The 17,560-nt window shown below is 36.0% G+C and overlaps 3 protein-coding genes and 2 long non-coding RNA genes across 5 annotated transcripts in view; 4 read left to right on the top strand and 1 right to left on the bottom strand.

The window, feature by feature from the left end:
- LOC18767813 (guanosine nucleotide diphosphate dissociation inhibitor At5g09550) lies at window positions 492-5,910 on the top strand. Its single transcript, XM_007199798.2, has 13 exons — window positions 492-972; window positions 1,818-1,880; window positions 2,028-2,111; window positions 2,321-2,428; window positions 2,535-2,707; window positions 2,991-3,102; window positions 3,589-3,669; window positions 3,748-3,810; window positions 4,162-4,263; window positions 4,454-4,578; window positions 5,061-5,271; window positions 5,353-5,427; window positions 5,671-5,910. The coding sequence occupies exons 1-13, from the start codon at window positions 886-888 to the stop codon at window positions 5,722-5,724; spliced, it is 1,338 nt and encodes a 445-aa protein (XP_007199860.1). The 5' UTR covers window positions 492-885; the 3' UTR covers window positions 5,725-5,910.
- LOC109950777 lies at window positions 12,167-12,971 on the top strand. Its single transcript, XR_002273074.1, has 3 exons — window positions 12,167-12,422; window positions 12,498-12,560; window positions 12,663-12,971. It is a non-coding gene; the product is annotated as an uncharacterized LOC109950777 (long non-coding RNA).
- On the top strand, window positions 14,308-14,780 carry LOC109950546. The gene is made up of 3 exons (XR_002272780.1): window positions 14,308-14,420; window positions 14,526-14,612; window positions 14,710-14,780. It is a non-coding gene; the product is annotated as an uncharacterized LOC109950546 (long non-coding RNA).
- LOC109950848 lies at window positions 14,784-15,664 on the top strand. The gene is made up of 4 exons (XM_020570991.1): window positions 14,784-14,788; window positions 14,871-14,940; window positions 15,102-15,325; window positions 15,410-15,664. The coding sequence occupies exons 1-4, from the start codon at window positions 14,784-14,786 to the stop codon at window positions 15,564-15,566; spliced, it is 456 nt and encodes a 151-aa protein (XP_020426580.1). The 3' UTR covers window positions 15,567-15,664.
- The window catches only part of LOC109950849, a 16,860-nt gene continuing 15,549 nt past the window's right edge, over window positions 16,250-17,560 (bottom strand). The window contains exon 4 of the mRNA XM_020570992.1: window positions 16,250-17,098. Within this exon, the coding sequence (XP_020426581.1) occupies window positions 16,250-17,098 (849 nt within the window). The remainder of the gene's footprint in view (window positions 17,099-17,560) is intronic.

Genomic DNA, 17,560 nt, shown 5'->3' on the forward strand with positions numbered 1-17,560 from the left:
CTTGTTGCTCTGGTCCTTAGTTGGTTCATAACTTCATATAGAATCATACCATTGGGAGAGATATTCAACACTTTGCTTGCTTATTTAAAGATATATAGTTTAGACTATCTTCTTAGTGGATTTTTTGGTCGGAAGTGGATTTCATTAAAAACTCACAAAAGGACATCACAATACACCAAAAAGTGAGACCTAAGCAACTGAGCTCAACAACAAAGCGAAAATGCCAGAGGCCCAAATAAAATGCAAAAGAACCAACAAGAAGTTTAAAAAACCCAGAATACCTTAGATTCCCTTGGGCATTCCATGCATTCATCTCTAGTTTGGCATCATGAACTTCCTCTTTATGTTATTTATGTGTTTAATTATAATAAATGCGGTTTTGGTTATTAGGTAGTCTGTTTCTTCACATACATGTCTATTTCACCGAGCATGAAACAAAAAAGAATAATTAAACGTAAAAAAAAAAAAAAAAAAAAAAAAAAAACCCAAAGTTCAGTCTTTAATCACGTGCACATGCAATCCCAACGATTTAATTGAGTCACCAATTTTTGGATACTACAATTTCTTATTATTCATTATAAAAATAAATAAAAATCAGAAATGTTACGAAAAAAATAAAAATCAGAAATGAACCCAAATATTCAATATTAAAACAATGCCACGTCACTCGATGTCTCGAGTATTGATGTAGTTATATGCCACGCGCATAGGCAACGGGTATCCAGCGCTATTTATATGCGCTAGTCTCGTTACTTCCCGCTGAAGACCTGTTCCAAATCACACATTCTCTCTCTCCTTTTCTCCATCTCTATTATTTTGATCTCTCTCTCTCTCTCTCTCTCTGTGAGTTAATTCTGAAAGTCTGTAGTTGCTTGCTTTGTTGCCATGGATGAAGAGTACGACGTGATAGTTCTCGGGACGGGTCTCAAGGAATGCATTCTCAGTGGTCTTCTCTCCGTCGATGGGCTCAAAGTAACTCAATGCTTTTCCTTTCATTCTTTCATATTTTAAAATTCATCTTATTTTCAGGAAGTATATATAATTGGGTGATTCTCTTCCTATTTTTGATTTGTTAGTTAATTAGATGGTCACGTACACATATGGATTAGGTCAGTTGCCCCATTTCCATGCACCCGAGTTTGATCATCCTCTTCGTATTACAGTAGTTTAAAACGACGTGTCTAGTGAAAAAAATGTAGACGGTTACGTGCTAAGCTCTCACTCATTTGAAGTTGTTACAAATTGACAATTCCTCACATTTGTGCATTTCCCCCTGTTTTGGTTTTATTTTTGAACTTCTAATCGTCATGCTTAGAATTGTTAGAAAATATATGATAATGTAGTACTTAAATTAGTATATGATCCAAGATGGGAAACAATGGAGCAATTGATTCATCTTGTCAACTCCAAATAATTAAACAAGGTTATTTTTATTAGGAGTATTAATGTTACGTGCACGTAAATCCCAGATAAAAGAAATATTACCAACTAACTCTTAGTCTAGTTGTATTTTTCTCCACGTTCATGGATGAGGTCGCAAATTCGAGTAGCCCCTCACCTGATCAAGAAAAAAGTCCCAATAAAAAAAATTGTTGCAATTGATTAATCTTTCTGAGGTAGGAGTCAGGACCCTCTCACCTCTCACATAGTGTCCTACTTTTCATTAGTGTTTGTGGATACATTCTGGATCATCTTGTTTATAGGCCACCTCTACGTTTGATTCTTTTTTGTTTTCATTAATATTTTGATTTCTATTTGTATTTGTGAATTGAATGCTGCCCACTTCTTCAGTAAAGCTGATGTTAATCTTGAAACAGGTTTTGCATATGGACAGAAATGACTACTATGGAGGAGCATCTACCTCTCTAAATCTTACGCAGGTACGTACTTACCTCTTCTTACATAATTTTTCACATTTGATCCAGAAACACATCGGTAAGTTTGTGTTCATCTGATACGAAGAACTTGCAAGAAATTGTTGAAAAGAGTTTATGGTTATCTTTCAAACTTTATATTCTGCTCTCTAGCTTTGGAAGCGGTTTAGGGGAGATGACAAGCCTCCGGAAAGTTTGGGCTCAAGCAGAGAGTACAATGTTGACATGATACCAAAGGTACTTGGAGTTTACCTTAATTAGTAACTTTTGATTAACAGATCAAATTAAGAATGCCTGCTTTTTAGTTTTCACCTTGGACCTCACTTTTCATCAGATAGGGCGTGCCCGTGTCTTAATTTCGTTATGTTTTTCTGCCTATTAACTTAACACCTTGTTCTTAATGTTGTAATTAAGTTTGCTGCCTTCTTTCCCATTTCCCCTTACAGTTCATGATGGCCAATGGTGGTTTGGTCCGTGTGCTGATCCACACAGATGTCACCAAGTATCTGAACTTTAAGGCTGTTGATGGTAGCTTTGTGTACAACAAAAAGAAGGTACATCTATATGATATATGTTGCTAATATCAAATCAAATCTGTTACATTCAAGGAAATAGATCTTACATCTCCAAGAGTAAGCTTATTAGAATTAATGGTTTTAGATCTATAAAGTTCCAGCAACTGATGTAGAAGCACTAAAATCGCCATTGATGGGACTATTTGAGAAGCGACGTGCTCGAAAGTTCTTCATTTATGTTCAAGACTTTGAAGAGAATGATCCCAAATCTCATGAAGGGCTGGACTTGAACAAAGTTACTGCAAGGGAGGTTATCACGTATACTTACTGTTCCTTCTTCTTTTCTTTTTTTCTTCCCCAACCATGCATTCATTATACTTGAGAACTTATGAATCACTTGGATTAGTAATAATTTGTACACTAAAGTCTTTTGTGTAATTTCACTATTTGTACTGCCTTGTTTTATCTCTTGCAAGTTGCACATTTATATATAGCAGTCAGCAAAATGGTATATATGATGTCTTATTGTGAATTTCACAGTTGATTGCTCACTCCATTGAATGGCATTTATTTAGATGACTAATGTGATATTAAATTGTAGGAAATATGGGCTAGAAGATGATACAATCGACTTTATTGGTCATGCCTTGGCACTTCATATTGATGATTCTTACTTGGATGAGCCAGCAATGGAGTTTGTGAAGAAAATGAAGGTTCATTCTGTGTTCTGCTATATGTTTTGAAGTGACCTGTTTTAGGAAAAACCTCTCAACTGCATTCTTTTCTTTGTCATAAAATACCTGTGTAGTTATCAGTTCTCTGCCTTCACTTGAGCAGTGCACTTAGATGACCTACCGTGGATTGTTATTCTGATTGTTTTGTTATAGCAATTTTAAGCCTCTGCGCCACTACTATCTGGCCAGTTCATCAAGCCATAATATTAATTTATAGAATGTTGCTTGCTTCTAGTGCCGGTAGTATATAATCTAATAGGAGTTCAGCCAACCTTGTTATACTCGATGATTTGCTCGTTCTTGAAGACTCACCATGGAGTTTTTAATGATGGTTAAACAATTTATTTAAAAAGTGAGAGCGGAAAGGAAAATGTTGATTTGAGATTAAGCTTGCTCTTGCTGTTTATCCTCTCAATAAGTACTTGATATTTCTTATATAATTACACAAGCATTTGTTTTGTAAAGCTCTATGCAGAGTCTTTGGCACGTTTTGAAGGAGGATCGCCTTATATCTATCCGCTGTATGGACTTGGAGAGTTGCCTCAGGTCTGTTTGCAGCTCTACTTACATAAAGATGTATTGTGGTAATATTAGTTTCCTTGCTGAGCGGGTTAGATATTTCAGGCATTTGCACGTTTAAGTGCTGTTTATGGTGGAACTTATATGCTCAACAAGCCTGAGTGTCAGGTAAGATTGTCAAATTCTTTTGATATCCAGAAAATTTTATCTATTGGTCTGGTTTGTATGGTTTGCAACATTGTGATTCTCGCACAAAGACCCTTGTGCCTTCGCATGTGTCTCGGTGCGTGTTTAAGAAAAGTGTTTGGTTCTCATTCTTTAGAAACCTTCAAGTAAAAAGTGCTCACTGGGCACTAAATTTTCCTGTTAAAGCTGGACTCTGGGAAAGTTCTCTATATCTCGTGCAAATGGTTTGCACCTTTTTAACGGCTTGTCATGCTGAAGAAATAAATTTGTCACTACATTTTAAATTTCTTGTGCGTTGCATTTGTTTTGATAGTATTGTGCTTCGGATTATAGGTAAAATTTGATGATAATGGGAACGCTATTGGTGTGACCTCAGAAGGAGAAACAGCTAAATGCAAGAAAGTTGTTTGTGATCCATCATATTTGCCCGATAAGGTATTCTTTGTTTAAACATTAACAGTATGAGTTCCATCTATCTCGTACCGGATGATCAATGTACTAAAAGCTTGTCAAAAAGATCAATGCTATGCAACATCTGTCAAGTCTGGAACATTCTACCTAAAGCAGAATTTGACATCTTGAGCTTTGTTCATGTAGTTTTTCATTGCTGCTGTTGTAAAAACAGGTACGGAAAGTTGGAAAAGTTGCTCGTGCTATATGTATAATGAGCCATCCTATTCCAGACACCAATGATTCACATTCAGTCCAGGTTATTCTGCCGCAGAAGCAACTTGGTCGTAAATCAGATATGTGCGTGGCTAGTACACACATTTCCTGTATTTTGTTCAATCATGGAGTTGAAATTAATAAGATTGCCTCTGGAATTAAGATATTTATTATGGGCTCTAGAGCAACACTAGCCACTTTGGTCTTGGTAGTTCTCACCTATTTTCTCCTGTTACCAATTTGTCCTCAAGAGTCATTATACTCAATTAGTTGGTTGGATTTAGTGAAAAAAGTTGTTCAAAGTCGATACTGAAAACTAAACTAATAATAAGACCTTATGCTCCTGACCATGTTGGAATGCTTTTTACTGCTCTCCTTTTATTATTATGATGAATACAATGACAATACCTCTTGAAATAGGAAAAGAGTATTGAAAAATCCTGTGTAAGCCGAAATCTTTCTTAATCCCTATCTATATGTACCTGTGTTATTTATTAGATCATAAGCTGGATCAGAAAAAAAATAGAAAAATGAACATACTATGATACTTACAGATTCTGTTGCAGGTACCTATTCTGCTGCTCCTATGCTCACAATGTAGCTCCAAAAGGAAAATTCATCGCTTTTGTTTCGACAGAAGCAGAAACTGATGATCCTCAAGTTGAATTGAAGTCTGGAATTGATCTACTTGGTCCATTAGATGAGATCTTCTACGATACTTATGACAGATATGTACCCACTAACGACCATCAAGTTGACAGTTGCTACATATCTTCTGTAAGTAGATATTAACTATGTCTCATTTTCAATGGAAATTTTTAATTTTCATTGTGGTTTTGAGTGTTGAATTCCTTGCAGAGTTACGATGCAACTACGCACTTTGAGTCCACAGTACAAGACGTACTAGCGATGTACACAAAGATTACTGGAAAGGTAACCTTCTAGTATTTCATTGAAGTGAAGTATATTATTTACATCATCCAAGATTAGGCAACTGTGTCATAGTTTCAACCAGTATGTCAAACTTTTCTTGTGAATTTATTTTACTGCTTGTATTATTTTTAGAGATTGACGGAACGTGGGGCAAAGAGCAATTTAGATGTGGAGCATTACTTTGTTAATTAAGTTTAAGTTTCTTTTCATGACGAATATCGTTCTCTGTTTTGAATGATTCAGGCTCTTGATCTTTCCGTCGATCTAAGTGCTGCAAGTGCTACTGCTGAAGAATAAGATCCTTCAAACTTCTTCACAAGCTGCAATCTTTTAGCAGGAATACTACTTGTTTTTTAGATTACAATTTCTAACATTCTTCATGTGAGAAAGCTCAGTATTTCCCTTCTTTGTTTTTTAGGGGGTTTGGAATTTTTAATTGGATATTTCAATTTCAAAAATGTGGATTTAATTTATTAGCCTCAATCTCTGATAAGATTTTCAATAACTTTCTGATCCATCAATCTTAATACTTGTTAATAAAACCAAATGACTCATAATTTGAATAAACCAAGCATACAAACACCAGATAATTGCAATTTTTTTTGCTTCAGTGTGTTGTGTTCTATTTATCTAATAAATCAATTTTGCTACTTGACTTGTGTTGCACCGCTTCTTATATTCAGGTGCTTGTAATCTGTCTTTTATTTTTAATTAAGAGAGTTGTCTAGAGTTGTTTTTCTCTTCTTTTCCCCGGTTTAGATAGATCTTTGTATGAGATATTGTTTTGGAGCATCTCCAACCGATATGTCAAATTGCCACATGAACATGAAATAACAAAAATTGAAGGTTAAAGTTGCTCCAACCGAGTAGTCAAATCCTACATCGATTTGAAGGCTGGAAGAGATATGTCAAAAATAACATATCAAAAAGCTTGAAGTCAAATATTATTTTAATATTTTTTTAGTCATAGACCCCACTATCATTTACTCTCTTTCAAAATCTTATGTATCATATAAGCCCCATTTACTTTTTAGTCATATACCCCACTATTACTTTCAGAAGTGTCAAATTTTCACATAAGTCATCAAATTTAAATTTAATATTTTGCATTTGACATCTCCCTTAGAGATGCTCTTAGTTTTATGAAATTTAGTTCAAGTTTTCAGTATGGTATCAGAGCAGGTTCAATCATGGAAAACACGAATAAGTTCGTGTAGTTCCAAGATTTGATGGCAAGAGCAACTTTCAGCATTGGCAATTGCAGATGGAACTCTTTTTCAAAGTCATGGAGTATGCAGATGTTGTTAAGAGTGGATTCAACTTATCCAAGAGATGTTGTTAAGAGCTATGATTTTCAAGTCCCCCTCCCCGTAAATTAGATTAAAGTAGTTTAGACTATCGCTTTATTAAAAAGTGTGGGCAGTTTAAAATTTCATTTTTTAAAAGAAGTTGTCTACAATTTTGCATATGGAGTGAATGGAATGAAGTATTCTAAGGGAGCTTCACTAATATATCTAAATAGGGGTTGGAATTATAAAATTTTAAATATTGAAAAAAAAAAAAACCCCCCACATGGAATGCACTTTAGAAATACACTCAAAACTCATTTACTACATAAAAAATTGGTATTGAAGTTCCTATAAATTACGTGACTGTCATTGATCAACTTAAAAGAAGCCCAACACAAAAAACTTAAATAGCACCCAAAACAAGTGCAACCCAATTTTATTAAAAAACTTGAACAATTCATTACAAACAAAACGTCTTGAAAACCATAGCTTCATTAACGTATCATGTTGATTAATCACTGTAATGTTCCACTTCTTTACTGTCATGTTGATTAACGACTATAATGTTCTAGTGTAGGGTAATAACACTGCTAGTAAACTGTCATGTTGATTAATGGCTGTAATGTTCCAGTCTAGGATAATAACACTGCTAATTTCCTATGACATCCTATTTCTAATGCATGTCTACCCCTATAATGTTTCAGTCTAGGGTAATAACACTGCTAGTTTCCTATGAAATCATATTTCTAATGCATGTCTACCCCTGTAATGTTCTAGTCTAGGGTAATAACATTACTAGTTTACTGTCATATTGATTAATGGCTGTAATGTTCCAGTCTAGGGTAATAACATTGCTAGTTTCCTATGACATCCTATTTCTAATGCATGTCTACCCCCTGTAATGTTCCAGTCTAGGGTAATAACACTACTAGTTTCCTATGACATCCTATTTCTAATGCATGTCTACCCCTGTAATGTTTTAGTGTAAGTTAATAACACTGCTAGTTTTCTATGATATCCTATTTCTAATGCATATCTACCATTGTAATGTTCTAGTCTAGAGTAATAACACTGCCAGTTTCCTATGACATCCTATTTCTAATGCATGTCTACCTGTGCAATGTTCTAGTCTAGGGTAATAACACTGCTAGTTTACTGTCATGTTGATTAATGCTTGTTAAGTTACTATTTCTAATACATGTCCACCAAAGAAAAGACAAAGAAAGAACAAACCAGACCAACTCAAAACAAGCCAAGCCAGGTTGTTAATACTATTATGTCATAGAAGTACATTGTTAATGCGCTGTCATAAAAGTACATTGTTAAACTATTGGAATAAAAAAAATCACAAAAAAAATTAAAACGTGGGATTGGATAAGTCCCACAATTTTGATACCCGTTATTTGCCACATCTAGCAAGCAGCAAATTAAGAGTAGAGATAAAGCTTAACAGCCATCTATAGGAAAAGAGTTTGGAAAAAGGTAGGAGTCTAAACCAATGAAAACTCTTAAGAGAGGTTGGTGGCTCCTATTTTTGGGGAGCTGATTATTCAATTTTCAAAGGAAACATCCCACACTAAAGAGGTCTCTAGCTTATAAAGAGGACAACAATACATAAATGAAGAAAAAAAACAAAAAAAGGAGAAGGAGACGGCAGAAGAAAAAAAGGGGCTGCAGCAGAAAAATTGCAAGAGCACAGATACTAGAGAATACTTTTCATAGGTATATTGATTCTTTCAATTAATTCTTGTTGGGTGGAAACCCTCAAATCATTCTCTTGGATGATGAATCCATATTGGGTGGCAACCCTCAAATCAAACTCTTGGATGATAAATCAATGTTGGGTGGCAACCCTTAAATCATTTTATTGGATGATAAAACCATATTGGGTGGCAACCCTTAAATCATATATATGAACAGCAAATCCATGAGAGGATTCCTGTCCAACAAAGCTTTGCCGAGCAAAAGGAAATCCTCTGAAACAAAAATGGTGTTCTAAGAGTTAATTCCAAAATGAACACACACAAAAAAAGGCGTGAACTACCTCTTGGACTCTCTGACCAATCCTCTCCATCTCTGGTTGAGAAAGCCTTTATTTTTTCTCTCTGAGCAAACTACATCAAAAAAAATGAAAAGGATGTTAGTCATGAAGAAAAAAATAGGTAGAAAAAAAATGGAGATCTGCAAGAAAAGGGAGGCCATGTTTTTCTGTCATAGCCTCTCTCCCTCTCTCTCTTGTATGATTCTCTTGTTGGGCATACAGGCAAAACAAACAAAAAAAGAAGAGAAAGAAAAGTGATGTACGCCACTTTGTGTTTCTGGAAAAAAAAAAAATAGATGAAGCAACCATGTTTTTCTTTTACTGGAGGAAAGCTTGGTGCATGCAATGGACGGAAAAAAAAAAAAAGCAAGAAGCAAGTCAGCACGATTCGAAGACCTGGCTTGGTGCTACATATGGCAGCAATAGACAAAAAAAGAAGATAGCCATCGAAAAGAAAAAGGTTGAAGACAGCACGTTGGTTTTCTTTTGTATGGGCTTGGTGTGGCAGGTTTGGTGTTGCAGATAACACCAACAACAAAAAAAAGAAACAGCAACCAAAAAGAAAGAGAAAAGAAAAGTCAACAAGCAAAAGAAAAAAAAAAGGGAAGTGGTTGAACGCCACTTTGTTTAATTTGCACATGGTTGAAGTCTGGAGGGTATGCTCACATGAAGGAAAAGATGTCAGTTTAGGAGAAGGGGTAAACTAGACCTACAAAGAGAAGTCGTACCTTGCGGAGGTTTTCTTTTCAAAAGAAGTCTGACGGTGAGGCAGTAAAAAGTTGATGGTATGAAGGTTGAGCCAGAGTTGGTCTGGCGCTCTAAATAGAGTAGAAGTCTTGGCTATTAACTCTTCTCCAAATCAAAAATTACAAGTCCTTCACAGTCTCTATCTCCGAAGTCCTAGTTCAATCATGATTGGTTTTTGATAAACCAGATGAGCACGGACCAACATATATGTTAAAGGGCCCATAGTCAGATTATTGGATCATGTACCCATTAATTCTTAAAAGCCCAATATATTTAATGGGTGTCCAAATAATTACTCATTAAATTTACAGAGGCCCAAATTTCTTATCATATAGTTAAGGGTTCTTTAGTTTTAACCCATAAAAAACTTAACTAATTTGGAAAAAAGATACTGAATTTTGCTTAATTAATATAAAACCAAAGCCACCTAATTTTACCAAAAGGACATCCAACAACCCTAAAATTACTACATATGCCATTGTGCTTAACTGTCAAATACAGTTTATTTAATTATAAACCAAAACTTAAAACTGTCAAAACGACATAACATTCCCACAAAATACAACACAAAACGACACTACTCAAATTTAATCACTTCAAAAACTGGTTTCGCGCGACCTTTCATATCCCACTCCAAAAATGCAACCAACGAGCAGAAACGAAGACGACGAGCAACGGCGACAGCGACGACGAGCAACGACCACCGACGACGAGCAACGACCACCGACGACGACCGAAGCTAAACCGTAAGAAAATGAATCAGTACTCTCTTCGATTTTAGGTTTTACACCGACGAAGGTTTCAGTACTGTTTCTTCCTTTTGGTTTCTGATTGTTTGTCTTTGATTTTTACCAGAAACTGCATTGCAGTTTCTGGTTCCATAATTCAATTTCAGAGTGCTTTTTGCTAGGGTTTACGGGAATGTTATAACTGCTCATGAAGTTAAATGTGTTTTGATATTCGTTTTTGCTACTGTTTTTGCCTTTTGTTTTCTGGTTGTTTGTCTTCGATTTTGACGAGAAACTGCATTGCAGTTTCTGGTTCCATAATTCAATTTCAGAGTGCTTTTTGCTGGTTTATGGGAATGTTATAACTGCTCATGAAGTTAAATGTGTTTTGATATTAGTTTTAGTACTTTGCCTTTTGGTTTCTGGTTGTTTGTCTTCGATTTTTACCAGAAACTGCAGTGCAGTTTCTGGTTCCATAATTCAATTTCAGAGTGCTTTTTGCTAGGGTTTATGGGAATGTTATAACTGCTCATGAATTTAAATGTGTTTTGATATTAGTTTTAGTACTTTGCCTTTTGGTTTCTGGTTGTTTGTCTTCGATTTTGACCAGAAACTGCAGTGCAGTTTCTGGTTCCATAATTCAATTTCAGAGTGCTTTTTGCTAGGGTTTATGGGAATGTTATAACTGCTCATGAATTTAAATGTGTTTTGATATTCGTTTTAGCTACTGTTCTTGCCTTTTGGTTTCTGGTTGTTTGTAGCAGATTTTGACCAGAAACTGCAATGCAGTTTCTGGTTCCATAACTCAATTTCAGAGTGCTTTTTGCTAGGATTTATGGGAATGTTATAACTGCTCATGAATTTAAATGTGTTTTGATATTCGTTTCAGTACTGTTTTTGCCTTTTGGTTTCTTTTCACATCAAATTTTGAGCAGCAGTTTTTGGTTGTTTGTTGCAGATTTTGACCATAAAAATTGCAGTGCATATCACAAAATGGAACAAGAAATGTCACCACAAAAGAATGAAGCTGAAAACCAACCAAAGCGCAGAATCAAAATGATGGCTCAAAAGATCAAAACAAAGCCAAAGCCAAACTATGATCGGAAAGCAAAGCACCCGGACTATGTCCAATTTCGGTGCAATGCCTATGCTTTGAACAGCATCATTAGAGACATAAAGGACAAGCTCAATGAAATGCAGAAGAAGCTTCTCAAGAAAACCCCTTTCTGGAACTTGATCGAGCTGTTTTACCGCCAGAGAATTGACATGAATAACATGAATAAGTCGGACATTGACTTAGTACAGCTGCTCAAGAAATTTGATCCGGATACAAAGTCCTTCAAATTTGGAACCAAATCATTCCAAATCACAAGCAATGCAGTGACTCAGATTCTAGGACTGCCAAATGAAGGCAAATCTGTCAAACTTGTCAATGATAGGTACACTGCTACCTTCAGAACAAGGCACTTTGGAGAAAAGGGAAAACCTTCAAAAAACCAGGTAGAAGCAGAATTACAAAAGACAATTACCTTGGCAAACCAACCGAAGAAAGAAAAGGCAAAAACAGAGCAAAAGAAAAAAACGAACAAAGGAAAAGAAAAGAAAGAAGCTAAAGAAGAAGAAGAAGAAGAAGTTGATTACGACAAGGAGGTGGTCAGCCTAATATTGATTCTGCTGTGCATGACATTCCTTTTTGCCAACTCTTCATCTACTTTGCATTGGAAATTATTTGAGCACTGTGTGAATCTAGACACACTTTCAAGCTATTCGTGGGCAAGAGCTGTTTCAGCCTACATGAATGAATCCTTGACCGCAAAAGCAAAGAAGGGAGGAGAAGCCTCTATAGGAGCTGTTTCGGGTTGCACAATCCTAATATTGATAAGTAAACAGTGGCTTATGCAATGCATTTTGAGTTTTAGGCAATGCAGTTTCCATTTAGTGCAATGCAGTTTCCATTTACTGCAATGCAGAAATGGAAACTGCAACGCAGTTTCTGTTTTATCCTATGCAGTTTCCAACCTAATTTCTGATATATCTTGTTTTTGAACTGTGCAGTTTCTACTGTGTGAGAGGACAAACATCATACAACCAATCCTTGGCAAGGAGAAAGAAACTCCTGCCATTCTTAAATGGAGTCTTGTGGAACTCCACACAAGATTCAACCAAATAAAGGACTTGAATGACATCGAGGTATGCAATTTATCGCATGTTCTGTTTTAATGTATCTTGAATGTGAATCCATGCTAAATCATTCTCATTGTACAGGGTATTTTCAAAACTCCTAAAAAGCGAAAAACTACCAGGGAAGAGGAAGACACTGTTGAGAAGGTAATTGAAATCTGTATACAGTGCATTGCAGTTTGTGTTTTCTACATTGCAGTTTGCATTTTATCCAATGCAGTTTCTGAATCATTCAATCTCATTGTACAGGGTATTTTGAAAACATATAAAAAGAGAAAAACTACCGGAGAAGAGGGAGACCCTCTTGACAAGGTATAAGAATCTCTAAACAGTGAATTATGCATTTCGGTTTTCGTTTCCTCCAATGCAATGCAGTTTCTAATTAGTTTCTGTTCAATATGCAGGAAAAAGAAAAAGAAGATGATGAGGGACAACAAGGAGAAGCAGAGGAAGCAGAAAACCAAGGAAAACCTGATGATGCTGATCAAACTCCAGAATTAAAAGAGGCTGGAAAGAAGAAAATGTTTGAGAATGAAGCTGGAAAAGAACCTCTTGCAATTCAAGACCTCTTGGTGAAGTCCATTACAGACCAAATCAACTACCGCCAACAACAAGATCCTAGCTTCGTTTGCCCGGAAAGATTACAACTGTGGAAGGATGAAAAAAATGAAGACAGTGAGAAGAAAATGAAGGAATTGTGGGATATATTTATCCAAGCAGAAAAGAGATCAAAGGAGCTGGAAGTGGAGTTGGCAACATACATAGAGAAATTAGATAATGAAGAATGTGTGACTGCCACCATGACAGTGGAATCTACAGTTCAGCTTAATGAAATACAAAATCTGAAAAGGAGGATTGCAGGATTGGAAGGCAAGGAAACTCGTATTGACATGGAGAAGATTGCCAAGAAAAAGGAGATTCAAGGAAAATACAAGGCAGAAATTGAAAGCTTGTTGTCAGACCCAACAATCTTTGAAATGGAGATGGATCTGCCTACAAAACAACCAACACAACCAGTTGAAGAGAAAGAAGAAGAAAAGAAAGAAGAAGAGAAGCAACAAGAAGAGAGAGAAGAAGAAAATAAAGAACAAGAGAAGCAACAAGAAGAGAGAGAAGAAGAGAAGAAGCAAGATGCTCCAACACCTGATGTTCCTTTAAGAGTACAAAGGGTGAAGAACAGAGAAAGAAAGAGGCTTCAAGCATCTTGCTATGTGTACGAAAAAGAAGAACTACCAAAATTCAAGCTTATCTCTTCCGAGGAGGTATGCAATTACTGCAGTTCAAGCTGCTGCTTTTTTCTATTTTTTGCATTGCAGAAACAGAAACTGCAATGCAGTTTCCATTTCTGTTTCTGCAATGCAGTTTCCATTTCCTGCAATGCAGTGTGTTATCTACTTTACAGAAACAGAAACTGCAATGCAGTTTCCATTTCCTGCAATGCAGTGTGTTATCTACTTTACAGAAACAGAAACTGCAATGCAGTTTCCATTTCCTGCAATGCAGTGTGTTATCTGCTTTACAGAAATGGAAACTGCATCGCAGTTTCTGTTTTATAGAATGAAGTTTCTAATTAGTTTCCTTTCAATCTGCAGTTAACACAAGAGGCATCTCAGCCGGATGCCACAAATCCAATTCCTGATCCCCCAAAAGGAACGAGCCTTCATGATTCAATACCTGTAGATCTGCAACAATCAAGTGATGAAGATGAAGGACAAAAAAAGCCAACAAAGAAAAAACTAGGATGGGGTCAGAGGAAGGTGTGGCAGAAAATTCCAAAGGCGGACAGGGAAATAATTGAAAAACATTACTTAAGTACTCAACTTCGGTAATATCTCTATTCCAAAATAACAATTCCTTCATCTTTTAATTACAATTAAACTAAAACTAATCTTGTGAATTTCATGTATTCGAATCCGCAGTGATATCTTTTGGGCAGGACTCAATGATGAGAAAGTGACAAACCATGATCTCAAAGATATTGTATGGGACCTGGAACTGTCACAAAACGTAAGTATTTACCAATTCTATAACACACACTGCACTGTATTTTTTATTTGTGCTACCTATATTACCCATTTATAATTCTATTTTTCTCCAATCAATGTGAAACAGGTTATTGAGGCCTATATCCAAATAGAGGAGGATAAAATAGAGCCCATGCAGACAGAGAGTCCACAGTACATGTCCACATGGACTTGGGTAAGTATTATTTTGAAAATTCAAAATTGTTTAAACAGACAATGCACTGCAGTTTTTGAAAAATATATACTAACAAATTGCCATTCTGTGATATCAGGCTTACATGCAAAGCTTCCAAGAGCCATCTTGGCACAGGTTCCTGTATGAACACTTACTTGAAAAACTCGGAAAATGCAGTGTTCTTTTGTTCCCGATTATTTCAAAAGAAGAGTTCCACTTCACACTTCTCACATTTCACAAAAATGAACGAAAGTGCAGACACTACAATCCACTTAGATCGTTGGGACATAGAAAAGAAGAAAGGTGCATTGACATTGCTCGAAACTTTGTAAGTGGAATGAAACTGTCTTAATTTCTCAGCACAAACACAAACAGAAACTGCATTGCAGTTTCTGTATTATACATACTGCCTAATTTCAGACCAAAACTATAATATGCAATGCACTGATTACCATTTCTTTTTCTCTTTTTTTCTTCTTCTTTAAACAGGTTAATATTGTTGAAGGGTGGCTAGAATATATAAGACCTCAAGCACGAGTGTTCATAGAAACTAAAAAAAAACCAACACTTGTGAAGCAAAAGGAAGGGCCCCCGACACTTGTACAAAAAGATTTGACTCCAACTGAAGAACTCACTCTCAAATGGATTATGCAAAATCCATTGCAGTTTCCATTTGAGGATGACATGGAATGTGCTCAACAAAGTGCATCTTCGTAAGAATTGTGTCTACTCAACTATTCATTACAGTTTGCAATCATTGGAAGGCAAAAAAAACTAATCTCGTATTTCATTTGCAGATTGGATTGCGGCATGTTCGTCATGTTCTATATGGATAAAATAGCACAAGGACAGCCCTTTCCAAAAAGCGTGGACAAGAAATTCATGAATGAATATCGAGCACAATATGTCACAAAACTCCTACACCACAAAAACTGTGTAATTAATCGTCTCTAGTGATTTGCCTTTCGTTAACTCAAGACAATATGTATCTTAATTCTTGTGGATGTTTGTAAATATTTCTAGTTATGGTATATGAGAACATATTTCCTATACATATAAACTGTAATATAATCTTGGAACAGGATGCAACAAAACCAAAAGGAAACAAACAAACTGCACTGAATTTTCTGGTCAAAAATACTGCAACAAATTAAAACTGCAGTGCAGTTTATATAAATAAATAAAAATAAAAAATCAGCTCAAAAAATGTGAAAAGAACCCAAAAGCCAAAGCCATAATCAAAGGACTAAAACTTTGTTCAAAACACATTTAAGTAGGTCAGCATTGAAATGTAGTTTCTGCTCATAATCTGCAACAAATAAACAGAAACTGCACTGCAGTTTCTGCAACAAAATCTGAAATAAACAGAAACTGCAATGCAGTTTCTGCAACAAAATCTGCTCAAAATCTGAAAACAAGCATTGAATGGCAGTCGAAAACGAACATCCACTCATTAAACAATTGTATAATTTTTATTAACTTCAAAAAAGAATCACAATATCCAATTAGACGCTGTGTAGCCAATTACAAGCAACTAAAACTGCAATACAGTTTTTGCAAAAAGTGCAACGCAGAAACTGACTATACATTCGCTAAACCATAACTAAAATAAAAAATTGTCAAATGAGAAGGAGTGTTCATATAATAGCCTTACAAGTCTTCCTATTGTGCCCAGCAACACTGCACCGACTGCATTTCAATGGCCTTTTAAATTCACCAAAAACTTTGATCCTCTTTGTTGGTGGTCTTCCGGCTGGCCTCTTTGTAATTGGCGGAAGCACAACTCCAGCTGCAGAACCATTGCTGCCCAATCCTTTCCCAATATCTGGAATAGGAAAAATAGGACTCTCATAGGCTTTTCGAAAGAAGTCAGTTTTGTAGTAACACTCCACGTAATCATAAACTGAATCTCTCTTTGCTAGGATTGCAGCCACCGCATGTGTGCAAGGAAAACCGTCAATTTGCCAAAGACGGCAAGAACAAGTCCTTTGCTCGAGATCAACCATCACAGAATAATAAGCAAATACTTCAAAAACAGTGCAATTAGAACGACGAACTGCCCAAGTCCTACCGGCCTCCGCATTTTCACAGAGTCTAGTCTCCATCTCCGGACACAAAACTGTTGTCCACTTCTCCGCTTCAATTCGTCGTTGAGAATTCAATACCATCAATTTCTGTCGAATCCCTTCTATCAAAGGTAGCACCGGCAAATCTCGAAACACACCAACCCAATTATTAAAGGACTCCGCTAAACTGTTTGCCATCTCCCCATAACACATTCCTTTGAAAAATGCGTTGGCATAGTGATCTCTAGACAAATCAGATATAAATGTCTTCACTTTCGAACTCCCAACAATCACCAACTCCTCCATTGCTACCTTAAACTCTTCCTCCGTAACAGCATATGCGCATCTACTAAATAAATTGATAACACGGTCTTGGAGCAGTTTCCCATAAACTGACTTCGGGTACTTTGATATCAAATTCTGTTTGAGGTGATAATAACAGTAAGAATGACACTACTACAAAAAAGCAAAAAGACGACGGTAAATCACCGTCGTGTATTTGGTTTTTCAATGGTCGTGGAATCCACCGTCATCTTTTCCCTCATAAACCACGACGCTAAATAACCGTCGTTGTTAAACAATACAACGTCATCAAAAAATACAAAACGACGTCTTTGTACTGCAAAAAGATCTAAAAAAAGCAATCGATGATGATAATAGACGACCAATTCTCTAAAAAGACCGTCGTTAAAAAGGGAAAATATGACACATATTAAGAGAACAAGGCCGCAAGATAGACATACAACGACGACAATAAAAATACGCGGACGTTAAATATAATTTTCACGACAATAAAAAATATGACGTCTTTAAATACATTAGAAGACGACGTTATTGATACCTACTACGTCGCACATATAAACACAACCGTCGTACAATTAA

This window comes from Prunus persica, chromosome G8 (assembly GCF_000346465.2).
Source record: "Prunus persica cultivar Lovell chromosome G8, Prunus_persica_NCBIv2, whole genome shotgun sequence".
Classification (NCBI taxonomy): Eukaryota; Viridiplantae; Streptophyta; class Magnoliopsida; order Rosales; family Rosaceae; genus Prunus; species Prunus persica.